The sequence below is a fragment of the Maniola hyperantus genome, chromosome 24 (assembly GCF_902806685.2).
Source record: "Maniola hyperantus chromosome 24, iAphHyp1.2, whole genome shotgun sequence".
NCBI classification, from domain to species: domain Eukaryota; kingdom Metazoa; phylum Arthropoda; class Insecta; order Lepidoptera; family Nymphalidae; genus Maniola; species Maniola hyperantus.
In genome coordinates this window covers 1,179,681-1,196,954 of record NC_048559.1, presented here as the reverse complement: position 1 = coordinate 1,196,954, position 17,274 = coordinate 1,179,681, and the positions used below count along the sequence as shown (strand labels likewise).

At 38.4% G+C, this 17,274-nt stretch overlaps 1 protein-coding gene and 1 long non-coding RNA gene across 3 annotated transcripts in view; both read right to left on the bottom strand.

Annotated features, from left to right (window-relative positions):
• Octalpha2R (alpha2-adrenergic-like octopamine receptor) overlaps positions 1-17,274 on the bottom strand; it is a 403,149-nt gene that overhangs the window by 200,836 nt on the left and 185,039 nt on the right. The window contains exon 3 of the mRNA XM_069506894.1: positions 13,420-13,563. Within this exon, the coding sequence (XP_069362995.1) occupies positions 13,420-13,563 (144 nt within the window). The remainder of the gene's footprint in view (positions 1-13,419; positions 13,564-17,274) is intronic.
• On the bottom strand, positions 4,075-6,912 carry LOC138404037 (uncharacterized). 2 transcript variants are annotated; one of them, XR_011238135.1, is made up of 4 exons: positions 6,738-6,912; positions 6,055-6,246; positions 5,256-5,447; positions 4,075-4,702 (listed from the first exon to the last, which is right to left on the bottom strand). It is a non-coding gene; the product is annotated as an uncharacterized lncRNA (long non-coding RNA). The 2 variants fall into 2 exon arrangements; XR_011238134.1 differs by having other exon boundaries at positions 4,076-4,702; positions 6,055-6,910.

Genomic DNA, 17,274 nt, shown 5'->3' with positions numbered 1-17,274 from the left:
GTGGAACCAACTCCCATCGGCGGTGTTCCCACTAGATTATAACATGGGGTTATTCAAGGGGCGGACCAACAAATTCCTAAAAGGCCGGCAACGCATCGGCGGCTCCTCTGGTGCTGCAAATGTTCATGGGCGGCGGTAATCACTTAACATCAGGTGACCCGCCTGCTCGCTTGCTCGCTATATCTATTAAAAAAAAAAAAAAAAAAAAAAAGTAGGATTTAATTTTATTTACTGGACTAGCTTATGCTCGCGACTTCGTCCGCGTGCACTACATAAATTTCAAACCCCTATTTCTCCCCCTTAGGGGTTCAATTTTCAAAAATCCTTTCTTAGCGGATGCCTACGTCATAATAGCTATCTGCATGCCAAATTTCAGCCCGATCCGTCCAGTAGTTTGAGCTGTGCGTTGATAGATCAGTCAGTTAGTCACCTTTTCCTTTTATATTTTATACTGGATGATAACGGCGACTTCGTCCGCGTGGAATTTTTAAAATAGCCTTTGTGTCAATACATATTAAAATTTTGTGTGAAAGAGTAACACACATACACACACAAATAAAAACTTTCGCCTTTATAATATTAGTGTGATTTTACACCTGCAAGTTTTGCGGCAGTGTGCGATCACCTTAAATAGGTCCTTCTATTAAGAAAGCCCCTAAATTAAGGGGGGATCGGGGCTTGTTTTATCGCAAAAGGGTATTGTTATTGATTGTAATAGGGGTCGCTTTTGGGAGGCGAATTGAAAGGGGATTTAGTAATTAAGGTTGCTAGGAAAAGTCGCCTCATTTATTTCAATTCAATCCGATTCTATAGGTACTTTTTCGATCGAAAAAGTGTAAAAGATAATGAAGTTTGACATTTTCCCTAAGGCGTCGTAAAATTGCGCTGTACCTTATCCATACTTAATCTTAATCCATACTTCCATACTCATACTAATATTATACTACTAGATAAGCCCCGCGACTTTGTCCGCGTGGATTTAAGTTTTTAAAAATCCCGTGGGAACTCTTTGATTTTCCCAGATAAAAAGTAGCCTATCTCCTTTCCCGGGATGCAAGCTATATCTGTACCAAATTTCGTCAAAATCGATTGAACGGATGGGCCGTGAAAGCCTAGCAGACAGACAGACACACTTTCGCATTTATAATATTAGTATGGAGTATGGATTGTGATTTCACACCTTCTGCAAGTTTTGCGGCCGTGTGCGATCACCTTAAATGGGTCCTTCTATTAAGAAAGCCCCTAAATTAAGGGGGGATCGGGGCTTGTTTTATCGTAAAAGGGTATTGTTATTGATTGTGATAGGGGACGCTTTTGGGAGGAGAATTGAAAAGGGATTTAGTAATTAAGGTTGCTAGGAAAAGTCGCCTCATTTATTTCAATTCAATCCGATTCTATACTTGTTCGATTGAAAAGGTGCAAAATATACTTAATGAAGTTTTGACATTTTTATAAGGTGTCGTAAAATTGTGCTGAAATGTCCATTCTTAACCTTAATCTCTACATAGTATAAAATAAAGTCGCTTCCCGCGTCTGTATGTATGTATGTATGTATGTATGTATGTATGAACGCGTAGATCTTTTAAACTACGCAATGGATTTTAATGCGGTTTTCACCAATAGATAGAGTGATTCAAGAGGAAGGTTTATAGGCTTTATACTTAGTTTAATTCTCACAAAATTAGAGATCCCTAGAGAAATTTAAATAATGTGAATTAGGTCGGAAAAAAATCCTCTCATTTGAGATTTTCCGAGGCATGACACCTCAATGACACCACATTAGTATCTACATTGCACCCATGCGAAGCCGGGGCGGGTCGCTAGTATATCTATAAAACACAAACAATGTTTCTACCTATGTGCGTTATAGACTTTGAAACCATCCAACCGATGTGTTGTATAATATAGAAGCAGGCGTTACTTTGCGGAAGAAGAATATTCAATGAACCAAAAGCTTAATTTGCTGTAATCCGCTGAAACAGGTCGAACCTGTATGGTGCAACATGCAGCATGCGAATGCACCGCCCGCCCACTGCTAAACATGCAGGAAGAAGCAGCCACCAGGCAAGCAATACGCACCACCACCACGCAGCACCACACAAATCCCAAACACACTCGACGCACGTTTCGCCCCGACACCGGAGCACCCTCAGGAGACGTACACCTTACAATGCACAATTGCATACAACCGATGTGCCCCAAACCGGTTTCATTAAAAAGGTAATAATGCGAATATATTATTTTAGTGTAAGTTGCACAAGAATCCCCAACAAAGACCCAATCCACGCGTCATGCATGGAGGCAATTTATATTTTTAGGGTTCCATACCTCAAAAGGTAAAACGGAATCCTTATAGGATCACTTTGTTGTCTGTCGGTCGGTCAAGAAATCTACAGGGTACTTCCCGTTGACCTAGAATCATGAAATTTGGTAGGTAGGTAGGTCTTATAGCAGATATTCGGGGAAAAATCTGAAAACCGTGAATTTGTGGTTACATCACACAAAAAATAATTAGTATTTTCAATTTTCAAAGTAAGATAACTATATCAAGTGGGGTACCTTATGAAATCTGTGGATTCTAAAACAGATTTTTAATTATTTTTATGCATCATAGTTTTTGAATTATCGTGCAAAATGTTGAAAAAATACGACTGTGGTACGGAACCCTCGTTGCGCGAGCCTGACTCGCACTTGGGCGGTTTTTCTTTTATTTCCTGTAAAACTCGAAAAAGTTGCTGTAGGCCATTTTTCATTTCATTTTCCCGCCATATTTACGACTCAACTCAAATGGATCCTGTTACGATCCAAGTTAAACTTATAATGGATGTTAAGTAGAATTTTTTCTCGCGTATTTTTTATTTCCGACAGTCCGTCATCATTATCATCATAATCAATCGCTAGCTCACCACTAACGTTGCGTTGATAGGACTCGAGCATCGAAACACATATTAAATCCTTGCCTGGAAGACATCACTTTAGTGATAAGGTCGCCCTTTGTTTTTTAAGTGTATCCAGTATCCTGTATTCTTACTCTCTGTAAATCTAGTAACAATAAAGTTGTTTTGAATTAAATTTAAATAAATCAGAGCCTCAATAGCTCAACCGGTAAAGGAGTGGACTAAAAAACCGAAAGGTCGACGGTTCAACTTCAAACCCCGCCCGTTGCACTATTGTCGTACCTACTCCTAGCAGAAGCCTGACGCTTAGTTGGAGAGGAAAGGGGAATATTAGCCATTTAACATGGCTAATATTCTTAAAAAAAAATGGACCTTATCAGTTTTGTTTTAAAGCTCAAGTTCGTCTATAAATCTACAGTCAGAGAGCTAGCGCGCATCACGGAGAATTTCCGTACATTTTTTCGCAAAATCTGTGAACTATAGAACTACATAGAAGTTAATAGGAATTTTATAATTTCTATATCTCTGGTCTGGTCTGGTGGGAAGCTTCGGCCGTGGCTAGTTACCACCCTACCGGCAAAGGCAAAGGCAAAGGCAAAGAGATTGCAGTCAAGGGCTAACTTGTATCTGAATAATAATAAAAAAGCTCCGAAAAGTTAGAGGTGCGTGCCCGGGATCGAACCCGCGACCTCCCAAATAGGAGGCGGACGTCTTAACCACTAGGCTGTCACGGCTCTTAGGTCTTAGTCACGCCTGGCTAAATATGGCTTTTCAGACTTCACACACCTTTGAGAACATTATGAAGAACTCTCCCATCGCCTTCATAACTCCACTCCGTCTATTAACACTGGCCCTTAGGCTTTAAATAACCACACAAACAAAATCTCTTAATTTCCGAAAAACCTAAATCCCAAATCCACTCAAACGCAAAAACCTTATAAAAGGGACCCGTTTACACGACCAATTTCCGTTTTAAAACCACTTTTTAAAACCCCATTTTCAGGGTTACGTATAAATAAACATTATACAGCGTGTAACCAGAACGCTGGCAAAAACGAAGACAGGTGATAGTACTGCGATGATCACTCATGATTATGATACCACAAAAAAGCGGATGCCTACGTCATAATAACTATCTGCATGCCAAAGGACATTGCCCAAGTGACTATGGGACTCAGTATCGCTACCAAATAAGTTGTCCACTAATAAAATAGAGCTTAATTTTTAGGATAGTTTTATTACATTTAATTACACATTAAAAAAAAATCTAAACCACCGGATTCCGCAGAAATATGGTGAAGAACGACCTCCGAAATTAGAATTTTCGAAACTGTTAATTCGCTGCTAACTTACGTTTTACTGAAATATTTCTCTTTATTAAATATATTTCTAAAGAAATCTGTATTATAGAAGCCTCAATAGCTCAACAGTTAAAAGGTGTGGACTGAAATCCGAAGGGTCGCCGGTTCAAACCCCACCTGTCGCACTACTGTCGTACCTACTCAGGTGGCACTAGCTTGACGCTTTCGTCCTACGTCGGCAACGATGCGGCAGCATTCTATAGAACGCGACAGGTCAATATGACAATCGGGGTGACGTGCGGCTGTGCGGAGCGTCCCCAGCCTCATACCCCGATTGCCATCTTGACCTGTCGCATACTATGGGTGTCCGCTAGCTGCGCACTGGCATTGGTAGCACACATATAGGCACCGCGTCTAGCCGTGACGTGTAGAAGGCCTCGCGCTCACGTGGAACACCTAAGCCCGCAGCGATGCACGCGGCGTCATGCCACAGCGAGGCGTCACCTATACAGAATACATAACTATATGTTAAACATTGCTTTTAATCAGTTAATTAAGTGAATTGAATGATGATAAGATAGGTATACACACCTCTAACTTGTGTAAGTTATGTGTGTTTTAAGCAATTAAATATCACTTTCTTTAAAGGTGAAGGAAAACATCGTGAGGAAACCTGCATGCATTCACTATACTGTCCTGAAAGATGTGTGAAGTATGCCAATCAATCCACTTGGCCAGCATGGGAGACTATGGCCCTTCTCACTCTGTAAGGAGACCCATGCTCTGTAGCGAGCCGGTGATGGGTTGATCATGATGATGATTAAGTAATTACTAGTTACAAATCGAAATAACACACACAGAATACATAACTATATGTACAGATAATAAATTGCAACATGTACAGATAATAGTTCATACAGTACAGATTGAATGTACATAGTATAGGTACTATGACTGGTAAAATACAGGTATTTAAGCGGGTAACATATCTGCATATGCCACTTCATCTGTATAGGCTGTCTAATGGGTAAGTAGTACTTTTCATTATTATACATACCAAGTGTGCAGAAATCCAACGCAGAATAATATTTCTTTCCTCAGAGTCTGAAGGCTGTGCGAGGACGTAGAGATATGCCACATGCATAACTCGCACTCTGTGTCCAAATAAAGCAGCAGGTGCTAGCCCGGCTCGGAGAGCTTTTTGTGATGAACCAAAACACTCCATGCAAATGACATGTTCATGTGAAATCTGTCAAATCATATATTTACAATATTAGATAATTTCAAAAGCATTTGCAATTCTTCTTTGATCAGTTAATTGTTTTTAATCAGTTAATTAAATGAATAATGATAAGATACAACGACTCACACAATCAACACAAACAAAGACACAACTCAACTGTTAGTTATGTGCGTTTTAAGCAATTAAATATCACTTTCTTTAAAGGTGAAGGAAAACATCGTGAGGAAACCTGCATGCATTCACTATACTGTCCTGAAAGATGTGTGAAGTATGCCAATCAATCCACTTGGCCAGCATGGGAGACTATGGCCCTTCTCACTCTGTAAGGAGACCCATGCTCTGTAGCGAGCCGGTGATGGGTTGATCATGATGATGATTAAGTAATTACTAGTTACAAATCGAAATAACACACACAGAATACATAACTATATGTACAGATAATAAATTGCAACATGTACAGATAATAGTTTATACAGTACAGATTGAATGTACATAGTATAGGTACTATGACTGGTAAAATACAGGTATTTAAGCGGGTAACATATCTGCATATGCCACTTCATCTGTATAGGCTGTCTAATGGGTAAGTAGTACTTTTCATTATTATACATACCAAGTGTGCAGAAATCCAACGCAGAATAATATTTCTTTCCTCAGAGTCTGAAGGCTGTGCGAGGACGTAGAGATATGCCACATGCATAACTCGCACTCTGTGTCCAAATAAAGCAGCAGGTGCTAGCCCGGCTCGGAGAGCTTTTTGTGATGAACCAAAACACTCCATGCAAATGACATGTTCATGTGAAATCTGTCAAATCATATATTTACAATATTAGATAATTTCAAAAGCATTTGCAATTCTTCTTTGATCAGTTAATTGTTTTTAATCAGTTAATTAAATGAATAATGATAAGATACAACGACTCACACAATCAACACAAACAAAGACACAACTCAACTGTTAGTTATGTGCGTTTTAAGCAATTAAATATCACTTTCTTTAACGGTGAAGGAAAACATCGTGAGGAAACCTGTACGCTTGAGTTCTCCGTAATGTTCTCAAAAGGTGTTCTAACCACATTTCACGACAGTAAGGTTACTTCTAATAAAACGTCGAGGCTTCGACATCACGCAAATAGCTTTAATGTAGCCCTATTTTCCATGATTTACCGTTTTCACGTCACCTTAACCTATTATTTGACATATCGTCGATTCAGAATCAAGCCGAGAGCTTCCTCACTTTACTTCACTCTGCCCTAACACTCTTATAAACCAAATAATTATTTATTTATTACTTACCTACTGGTGCAGGTGAATTCCAAGATCCAAAAGTCGCAGTGGAGAGTCCCGGAAGGAATGGATGACGACATGATGGATTTTCCATAACATAATATGTGTATTATCTATGTCTACAACTAACTAGGCGTCTGTAGATTCCTAGATCACTTTGTCTAATTATTAATAGTGATTAAACAAAATTAAACAGCAGTAATAGTGTTCTGTGCTTTAGCTGAACAACCACAGAGAACGAATTAAAAACAAACAATTTATTTGACATTAGGGATGTCATATCGATCCGATATCGATTTTCAAAGAATCTATTTTTGTGACAAGAAAATCGATCTACGTTCCGATTTTTGCTTCTTTATTTTAGATTGAGTTCACGCAAACAGAGTAAAAAAGAAGCAATATAAAAATAGTAAACAACTACTAAAATAAAATAAGTACATATATTAAACATACTACACATGGGTAACATTGGTATAATATTATTTTAAAAAAGGGTTTTAGAATATGATTAGTAATTATTTGATGTCATTAAACAATTTACAGCATGTTTTACCTTTAATTCAATTGAACTATTTAATAATTAAAATATAGGTATCGAAAAAAATCGAAGATTTATTTTTGCGAAATAAATATTAGACATGTGTCCGCTATAGCTTAACTTAACTGAAAACCGCTGCCATGCCTTTAGCGTAGCAACGGTTAACAGATATCATCTATGACGAACCACCTGACAACGCAACGCTGCCAACTGGCAACTGACAATGCATTGTTTGGTTTTTTGGTAACTAGAAACGCAATAATTATGCCTTCTCTTTCTTTCTTTCACTGAAAGCTGAGAAGGAGCGGTTATTGGCTAATGGCTATTGGCTAATGGCTACCGGCTTAGTAACTTAACTAAGAACATTTCACGAAAATTGATAAACCAAAAACGACCTTATGTCTATTACACTAAGGCGCTAATTTGTTTGGTTAACTGTTCAAGTACTTGTCCATTAAGGTTTGATCTATCAAGCTTATTACAGTTAAGCCTTAGACTAATAAAAATAAGGTCGTTTTTCGTTTATCAATCTTTGTGAAATGTTGTTGGTTAACTTGACTGTGGCAAACTATCCGTGCAAGCGTCCAATATAGTTTGACCTCAATGATCATGATAATTAAACTTTGCTGATATGAACTTAAGGTTGTGATTACTTCACGATTTTCATGAAAGTAAAATTGGTTTTATTTTAGTGAAATATGCGCGCGCAGATCAGGTGGTGTTACGGCGCGTTTGTTTGTTTTGACTTTTGATGAAAGTTTTAATACCTAATTAGATAGTTTGAGCGGTGTTTGTATTCAGTAAATACTAAAGTTTTGTCTTGAGATATTGCTTTGTTTTATTTAGGTAGCTTTTGCCTGTAGTGTGGGTGATATTGACGATTGACTATAATTTGTAAATAACTTAGTAGGTGTATAAAATTGTAAAAAGGTGTTAAGATAAAAAATAAAGTTTTAATAGTTTTAGGTACTTAAGTGATATAATTAGTGTTGTACAAAACTTTGATTAAACGTTTTTGAAAATTGTGCTAGTCCTAAGCCTAGAAAAGCATGAAGGGAAATCGTCAATATTATTCTAATGCACTTACACGACTTGAAACTTTAGCCATACCTACAGACGGATTCGATACGGCAGCTAGCTAAGTTACTACTTACTACAAACAAAAACGGTGCGCATATTAAATTAGTTGAAACACAGCTTTGATACCGATACTAGGCAACTGTTATCAATAGCGCTATTGTAACTAAATAGCGGTTTAATAACCGTGGCCAGAAATAGCCAATAACGCCCATCTTTAATAAATATTCCAGACCTCGGTTTTTTTTAATCCGTTCCTCAGATTTCGATTCGAATCGATCTAAAAATCGATCTTTTTTTTGAAGATTCACCATTTAGATTTGACATTCGACAACCTCTTGATTACGGTGAAATTACTTTCAGCCCGATCCGTCCAGTAGTTTGAGCTGTGCGTTCCTAGATCAGTCAGTTACAGTTAGTCAGGCACCTTTTCTTTTTATATATTTATTTATATTAGATATATCGTAAACTTTTACAAAATTATAGGATTTTTTATAAATTTTTTTTTGCGTTTTTTTTGTGGTATCATCAGTAATCATCAGTACTATCACCTGTCTTTGTTTTTGCCAGCATTCGGGTTACACCCTGTATAGATGCACCAAAAATTATTAATCTATATATATAAAAGGAAAAGGTGACTGACTGACTGACTGACTGACTGATCTATCAACGCACAGCTCAAACTACTGGACGGATCGGGCTGAAATTTGGCATGCAGATACCTATTATGACGTAGGCATCCGCTAAGAAAGGATTTTTGAAAATTCAACTCCTAAGGAGGTTAAATAGGGGTTTGAAATTTTGTAGTCCACGCGGACGAAGTCGCGAGCATAAGCTAGTTATAGTAATAAATGAAGTGGGCATTGGAACAGCTTAGATTTCTTTCAGGTCCCCAACAACTTTTTCAGCAACTATAGAATGGCTACGGAACCTTACACGTGTTTTTCGACTCGCACTTGACCAATTTTTTAAACCTCATTTTTATGAATAATTTGCGCGCCTTGTGGTGGGAGCACCATCCGGGCAGTCCGGGGTAAAGCGTGACGAATATTTTAATCCCGGGATTTTATGCTCGGACTCAAACTTCGTTAGCGCCGCTGTAAAAGGGTAAACATTTTCGTGGTGCTATAACGCTACCTATAATTTTGTTAAACTTTTTTTATTCGTTGCACAGAATACTTTAATAGTAAGTATCTTATTAGTATTAGTAAGCTGTGATAGCCTAGTGGTTAGGACGTCCGCCTTCTAATCGGAGGTCGGGGGTTCGATCCCGGGCACGCACCTCTAACTATTCGGAATTATGTGCGTTTTAATTAATTAAATATCACTTGCTTTAACGGTGAAGGAAAATATCGTGAGGAAACCTGCATGCCTGAGAGTTCTCCATAATGTTCTCAAAGGTGCGTGAAGTCTACCAATCTGCACATGGCCAGCGTGATAGACTATGGCCAAAACCCTTCTCACTCTGAGAGGAGACCCGCGCTCTGTAGTGAGCCGGTGATGGGTTGATCATGATGAAGTAGCTTATTGGTGTTGGAATGGCGACCTCGCACCGGAAGGCGCAGCGTTGGAAGACCCCCCCCCCCCCCACTAGGTAGCCGGACGACATCAGACGAGACGCAGGGAGCCGCTGGATTCAAGCAGCGCAAGATCGTGGCGTGTGGACGTCCCTACAGGATACCTATGTCCAGCAGTGGACGTCTATCGGTTGATAATGATGATGATGATAATCTCATTGATAGGTATAAAAAAAACGGTGATAGCGTAGTGGTTAATCGGGAGATCGGGGGTTCGATCCCGAGCACAATAAAATATCCCAACTGTACCTGTCTGGATGAAGCATTATTTTATTTAGTAGCTTTTTGTACTATAGGTACCTACTTTTTATTTATTTACGACTGTCCAAATAAAGGAACGTAATATTCTTAGGGTTACCTATGTAAGTATGTACCTATACGAAATATAATATGTACCTACCTATGTATGAAAGGTGATTCAAAAGTACTTCTAAAAGTTTAACCTGATCAGCCTGGCTGTCCAGCGCGGAAATGCAGCCAGTATTCTTGGCACCATTCCACGCGGTCATGATTTATATAGTAATTAGATAAGGCTAGCTTTAAGTTTTATTGTATTAAAAAAAAAAAAAAGTTTAACTGAATTTAATTAATTTTTTTTTTTTTTAAAGAATATATTAGCCATGTTAAATGACTAATACTCCCCTTTCCTCTCCAATTAAGCGTCAAGCCTGTGCTAGGAGTAGGTACGACAATAGTGCAACGGGCGGGGTTTGAACCGTCGACCTTTCGGTTTTCAGTCCACTCCTACACCGGTTGAGCTATTGAGGCTCTTTTTTAATTAATTAATTTATGTGAGTTTCTTTATTCCACCATTACTACCCCCATTATAAATGCAAAAGTGTTTATTTGTTGGTTTTTTCAAAAGCAAATCCACGCGGACGAAGTCTCGGGCATCAGCTAGTAATTATATAACTATCTACATATTAAAATGTATAATTGGGACACTGTCTCGTCATAATCCCACAAGTTTGGGAAGTTTGTGAGTTGTTGAACTGTATTATATTGTGTTTAGGGAGGGACAGGATAGAAATATCGATGATAAATAGTAATCTTCTAAATATAAAAAAGGAAAAGGTGACTGACTGACTGACTGATTGACTGATCTATCAACGCACAGCTCAAACTACTGGATGGATCGGGCTGAAATTTGGTATGCAGATAGCTATTATGACGTAGGCATCCGATAAGAAAGGATTTTTGAAAATTCAACTCCTAAGGGGGTGAAATAGGGGTTTGAAATTTGTGTAGTCCACGCGGACGAAGTCGCGAGCATAAGTTAGTCTAAATATATAAAACTAGCTTATGCCCGCGACTTCGTCCGCGTGGACTACACAAATTTCAACCCCCTATTTCACTCCCTAAGGGGATTAATTTTCAAAAATCATAATAGCTATCTGCATGCCAAAGTTCAGCCCGATCCGTCCAGTAGTTTGAGCTGTGCGTTGATAGATCAGTCGACTGACTCAGTCAGTCAGTCAGTCAGTCAGTCACCTTTTCCTTTTTGTATATTTAGATTAAAATTGTACTCGAAATTGTAGACGAGTATACTTATATACAGTGGCGTGCATAGGGTTCCAAGCTAGGGTAGGCAATAGGCATTAGTCAGTTAGGTTACCTATTTAGAGGCTGTCATGATGAAAAATGACCATTGAGCCATTTCAACTAGGGTAAGCAGAGCTTTTATGCCTCTATGACCTGCACGCCACTGCTTATATACCTAGGACACACAATCCAGTTGGGTAGGTCCCATTTCGAGAAAGAGGTGTGTCGAACAGTCCGTGTTGCCAGTGATGACTTATGGTTCCGAGACATGGTCGCTAACTATGGGCCTCATAAGAAAGCTCAGAGTCACTCAGCGGACGATGGAGAGAGCTATGTGCGGAGTTTCTCTACGTGATCAATGAGGAAATGAGGAGATCCGTAGGAGAACTAGAGTAACTGACATAACTCAACGAGTTGCGAAGTTGAAGTGGCAATTGGGCAGGGCACATAGTTCGTAAAACCGATAGACGTTGGGGTCCCAAGGTGCTGGAATGGCGACCTCGCACCGGAAGACGCAGCGTTGAAAGACCCCCCACTAGGTGGACGGACGAAATCAGACGAGTCGCAGGGAGCCGCTGGCGGCGCGGCGGCGCAAGACCGTGGCGTGTAGAAGTACCTACAAGAGACCTATGTCCAGCAGTGGACGTCTATCGGTTGATGATGATGATTTATCGATAAATATAATATTACGGTCAAAGTACAGCACTAGCAGCCTCGCGCAAACAACGATTCAAAACTTGACGGTGTGAAATTAGTTACATACATAATAAACTTATCTCAATCCCCCGGGCTGGGGGTGGGGGGTAATAAGTATTTAGATTATTCACAAGGTATTTAACTTGAGGTATAATTGCCTAGTTAACAGTTTAACCATTTCAGGCTGTGATAAACGTTGCTATAAGTCCCGCAAATCGCTATTGCGCTGGAACCATGTCTCATTAAAATCGAAATGACGTCATTTTGACGTCAGCCTAAATAAAATATACTATCAGCTCGAAACTTGAGTCTAGTGCTGACGTCACTAAAATGGCGGCCACGCGCATTACCAATTTGCGGGACTTATACTTTGCATGAAATGGTTCAAACTCTGTCAGTTAAGTAGTGTTAAGGTTAATGTATTCTGAGCGAGTTCAATTTTTGCGCAATGTATAGCGTGCAAAACTCGGGTCAACGCTCCACCTTCGACGTGGTAATGACTCCGAGTGACCTACTGACGGAACTTTCGTTGACCTCTAGCGTCAGTCATATTTATTTGCAATATATCGTGAACTTTTACAAAATATAGAATTTTTATTGTAATTTTTCGCGTTTTTTTTTTGTGTTACCATATCAGTAATCATCAGTTCTTTCATCTATCTTCGTTTTTGCCAGTGTTGTGGTAACAGCCTATATAACATTTTTTTTCTTCTTTTTAGCACCTAATCTTCACAACCCAATAGATCCTCACAACGCTCGAGTAAATCCCTATTCAGCCTCTTGGGCTCTCCTACTACAAGTGTTACATACCTAATATGAAAAGGTTTTTCATATGATTTTTCACATTGCGGGAACTGCTCGAGCGGCCGCGACACCCGCCAGCCCAGTAAGGGCGGAATATACACTAGAGCACTCATGAGCCACATCCTATATTTTGAAAATGTTCACCATATATTGCAAATAAACATCTGACTGACGTTAGAGGTCAACGAACGTTGCGTAAGTAGGCCACTCGGAGTCAATGCCGCGTCGTAGGTGGGGCATTGACCCCAGTTTTGCTCGCTAGACATTGCGGGTTTGAAAAATACTAAATCACTAAAACTTCAAAATGCGGCAAATGGTTATTGGTATTGGATTGTGTATAGATAGTATAACAATACCGCTAAGTTTTTGCTAGCGTTCTGGTTACACCCTGTATGAAAAGGTTTTTCATATGATTTTTCACATGCTACCTGTGAAATGTTCTACCTCTACTATTTACCTTGCATTGCGGGAACTGCTCAGGCGGCCGCGACACCCGCCAGCCCAGTAAGGGTGGTATACACACTAGAGCACTCATGAGCCACACTGCCGCGATCATAAGCGCGGCGCGCGCAGGAGTCCGTTTTTTGAGGTAATCTACCGCCTGGAACAAAGGAAACAACTTATTAATGAAAAAAATCTACAAAATCAGAACATCGTTTATCGATTTGTTGCGTTTGTTTTTTGATAGCTCGGTTTCACATAGTTTTAGCCGAGTACAACTTGTCGTTACAAACAAAAATAATCTTCAACGATTTTGCATTAAACTCGTTTTTACATTGATTCTGCCCCCCAATTGTGTAAGAATAACCATTTCATGGCTATCGCAATCGTCAAGAAATTCTGCCATTTGATTGGTTGATTCGCTGTTTACATTTTTTCACAGCCAATCAAAGGGCCGAATTCTTGACGATTGCGATAGCCATGAAATGGTTATTCTTACACAATTGGGGGGCTGATTTAATTCTTTGGCAATAGCATTTGTTAGAATTTTCTACCTGGTCTCTATTGTTGTGTAATTTTTTCTTGATTTTATGATTTTATCTGTAACTTTTTTGTACCAATGGATAGCTAACAAAACGTAGATGTTTTTAAAATAATCCGCAGGATAAGTGCCACAGTAATTTTTACAGATAATTTGCAAGTTATTCAAATTTAAAAATCAAAAACTTGTAAAGTTTTTGGGCTGTAATTTTAAAATGCTTGAAGATTTTTCTTGTTTTATAACTGTTTATTATATTAACAAGGATATTTAGTAGCAAGAAGTAAAAAACAAACTGATGAAATACATTGTTCCTTTTTTTTATAAATTTTTAAAGTGATAAACACCCCTTTACCTAGAAAAAAATAAAAAAATGAATAACTCGAAAACGATACACTTTTGCATAATCACTTTAGGGGTCGTTTGATAGCTAATGTCCTGTACTATAACCCCTTAACGGGATCGTGTCCTATTTTCCTGTAACCCTGTATATAATATGAGAGTGTTTACATCAGTGTAAGTAAAACGTACCTACAGTACCCGTAGTACAAGATTTTACGTCTCACTAAACCAAACCAAATTCGAGAGTCGAAATACTTCCGCGTTACAGTAAACTGGATCTTAAACGCCTTGAATTGAAGTCAAATATTCAATGCCACTGATTTTAATTTCGCAATGTTTCCGCTTGGAGCGCTGGCTGTAGAAGTGTAGACAAACTTGAGCTTTAAAACAAGGCATTTAAGATCCAGTTTACTGTAACGCGGAAGTATTTCGACTCTCGAATTTGGTTTGGTTTGGTGAGACCTAAAATCTTGTACTACGGGTACTGGTGTATCTGCAGCCTTACGATATGTAGGCCAAATAACCAGATACAATGTAATACATTTATTATTATGTTTACGAGGGAATACGTCGAGTAGGTACCGGGAGTGCATAATGTTCGACAGTTAAATCCGATATTACTATTGGGTTTGGCGCGAACGTTAATGCGTTGCAGTGGAAAGTTATTTTAATATCTCTGAAGTTTGATACGCGGGGCTCATTTGCGGAATTCGTATTACATTCAAGCGTATAATGTATTTTCAGAGCTCAGAGTCACTCAGCGGGTGATGGAGAGAGCCATAGATATTCACTTATCTGTGGAGAGAGCCATGCTTGAAGTAGCGTAATCAAATTTGATTATTTGGTAGCTAGCCCATATTGACATTGTTCTGAGGAGGTTATAAGTGTTCTGATTGATTTATGTATTATTTAATTTATTATTGTGACAAAATTTTATAAATATTTATAATTTTTTTTTTTTTTTTTTTAAATAAGCAAATTTAAAAGAATAATTAAAAAATACGTAAAATAATTCTAACATAATATTGCATGCCTTAGTATATAAGGTATTTGGCTGTACTTACCACAATGTATGACTAAGAACCATTGTAAACCCAAATAAGCAATAAATAATTTGATTTGATTTGATTTGAAATCGTTAACTGATTGAATGCGTGTGAAGTCCCAACCCCTAGGATGTCACCTTTCCCTGCCACCCTTTCCCTGTTCACTGTCACTGATCTTGCGACGTTGTTGCTCGTACGCGAACGGGTGTAAAAGTGACGCGAGCTGCCGCGTATTACGACTTATACAAAGGATGTAGTTTAGTTTAGTTTAATATTCTTTATTGTACACCAAAAAGAAAATACACAAAAAGAAACATGTAAGAGAAGAACATACAATCAGCGGCCTTATCGCTGTGAAGCGATCTCTACCAGGCAACTAGGTTGAAGAGGATTTAAGGGCTAGTGAAAACTGGGTTTAAGGTGTACGTAAGTTGTTAGGGAACATAAAGATAATAATTATAATATAAGTAATAATATGTATATTAATAGGCACAGAAATGCCTTAATAATAATATATAGATAAAGATATACACAGGTACATATATAATACATAATATATATACATATATTAATATATAATATAGTGATAGATGAATAATAAATATACAACAATAATATTATGAGTAATATTGATGTTTTAATTGTAGGATAATATATTTAATAATGTGTAATTACATAGAAGGGTTCTGACATTTTAGATAGTGTTTATATACACGAGTCTTGAAAACGTTAAGAGACGGAGCTTGTCGTACCTGCTGAGGAAGGGATGTAATGTACTTAATGTCCGGCAACAATACCTATTTTCAATAATTTTGCGATTCCACTCTGAAATCGATCCCAGCGCTATAGACAATAGCAAAAGAGTACTTAATCAAACTTTCTACGCACTCTGCAAATACATGTTTCGCTGGATCACAATATGAATTTAGCTCATCATTGGCGTATAATATATTTAGCAGGGCTAACAAAGATATCAAAATATACCAAACTAGCTTATGCTCGCGACTTCGTCCGCGTGGACTACACAAATTTCAAACCCCTATTTCCCCCCCTTAAGGGTTGAATTTTCAAAAATCCTTTCTTAGCGGATGCCTACGTCATAATAGCTATCTGCATGCCAAATTTCAGCCCGATCCGTCCAGTAGTTTGAGCTGTGCGTTGATAGATCAGTCAGTCAGTCAGTCAGTCAGTCAGTCAGTCAGTCAGTCAGTCACCTTTTCCTTTTATATATTTAGATAAATAAATTCAATTTGACCAAAGCAATTAAAAGCTGGCTGGCATCCAAAGGCTATGAAGAAACAGAAAATATTTTAAAAATAAGAATATAGTTTGCGCGCGCGCCCACTCACACACACACACACACACGCACGCTCACACACATATATATACACACACACATACAGAAAACACACACGAACACACACTCACTCTTATCTATAATTTTAGTTTAACATTAGGTATAGTATTAGGTGAAGTATAATATTAGGTTAGTTTTTAGGAAACTTGTAACTGCCTTTCTGCAACACAGGTTTTTTCCTAGTGCAGAGGGTAGGAAACTCGTTCTCTTACCTATAATTTTAGTATAATATAAGATATAATATATTAAGTCCTTAGTTTAAAAAAAAAACTTGTAACTGCCTTCTGCAATACAGGGTTTTCCTAGTGCAGAGGGTAGGAAACTTGTTTCTTGTGTCTAAATTCTAAATTCTAAATTCAAAATAAATTATTCTTATTCTTATTCTTATTGCAGTTGTAGTGCGATAGGTACCGACGAGCGGCCTGAAGTGACGCGCCCTGCAGTGCAGCGCAGCGCAGTTCTCTACTCGTGTGGTTCAGGTGCGTACAGACCTTTAAGCACTTTTTTTTTATTTTATTTTATTCAGATACAAGTTAGCCCTTGACTGCAATCTCACCTGGTGGTAAGTGATGATGCAGTCTAAGATGA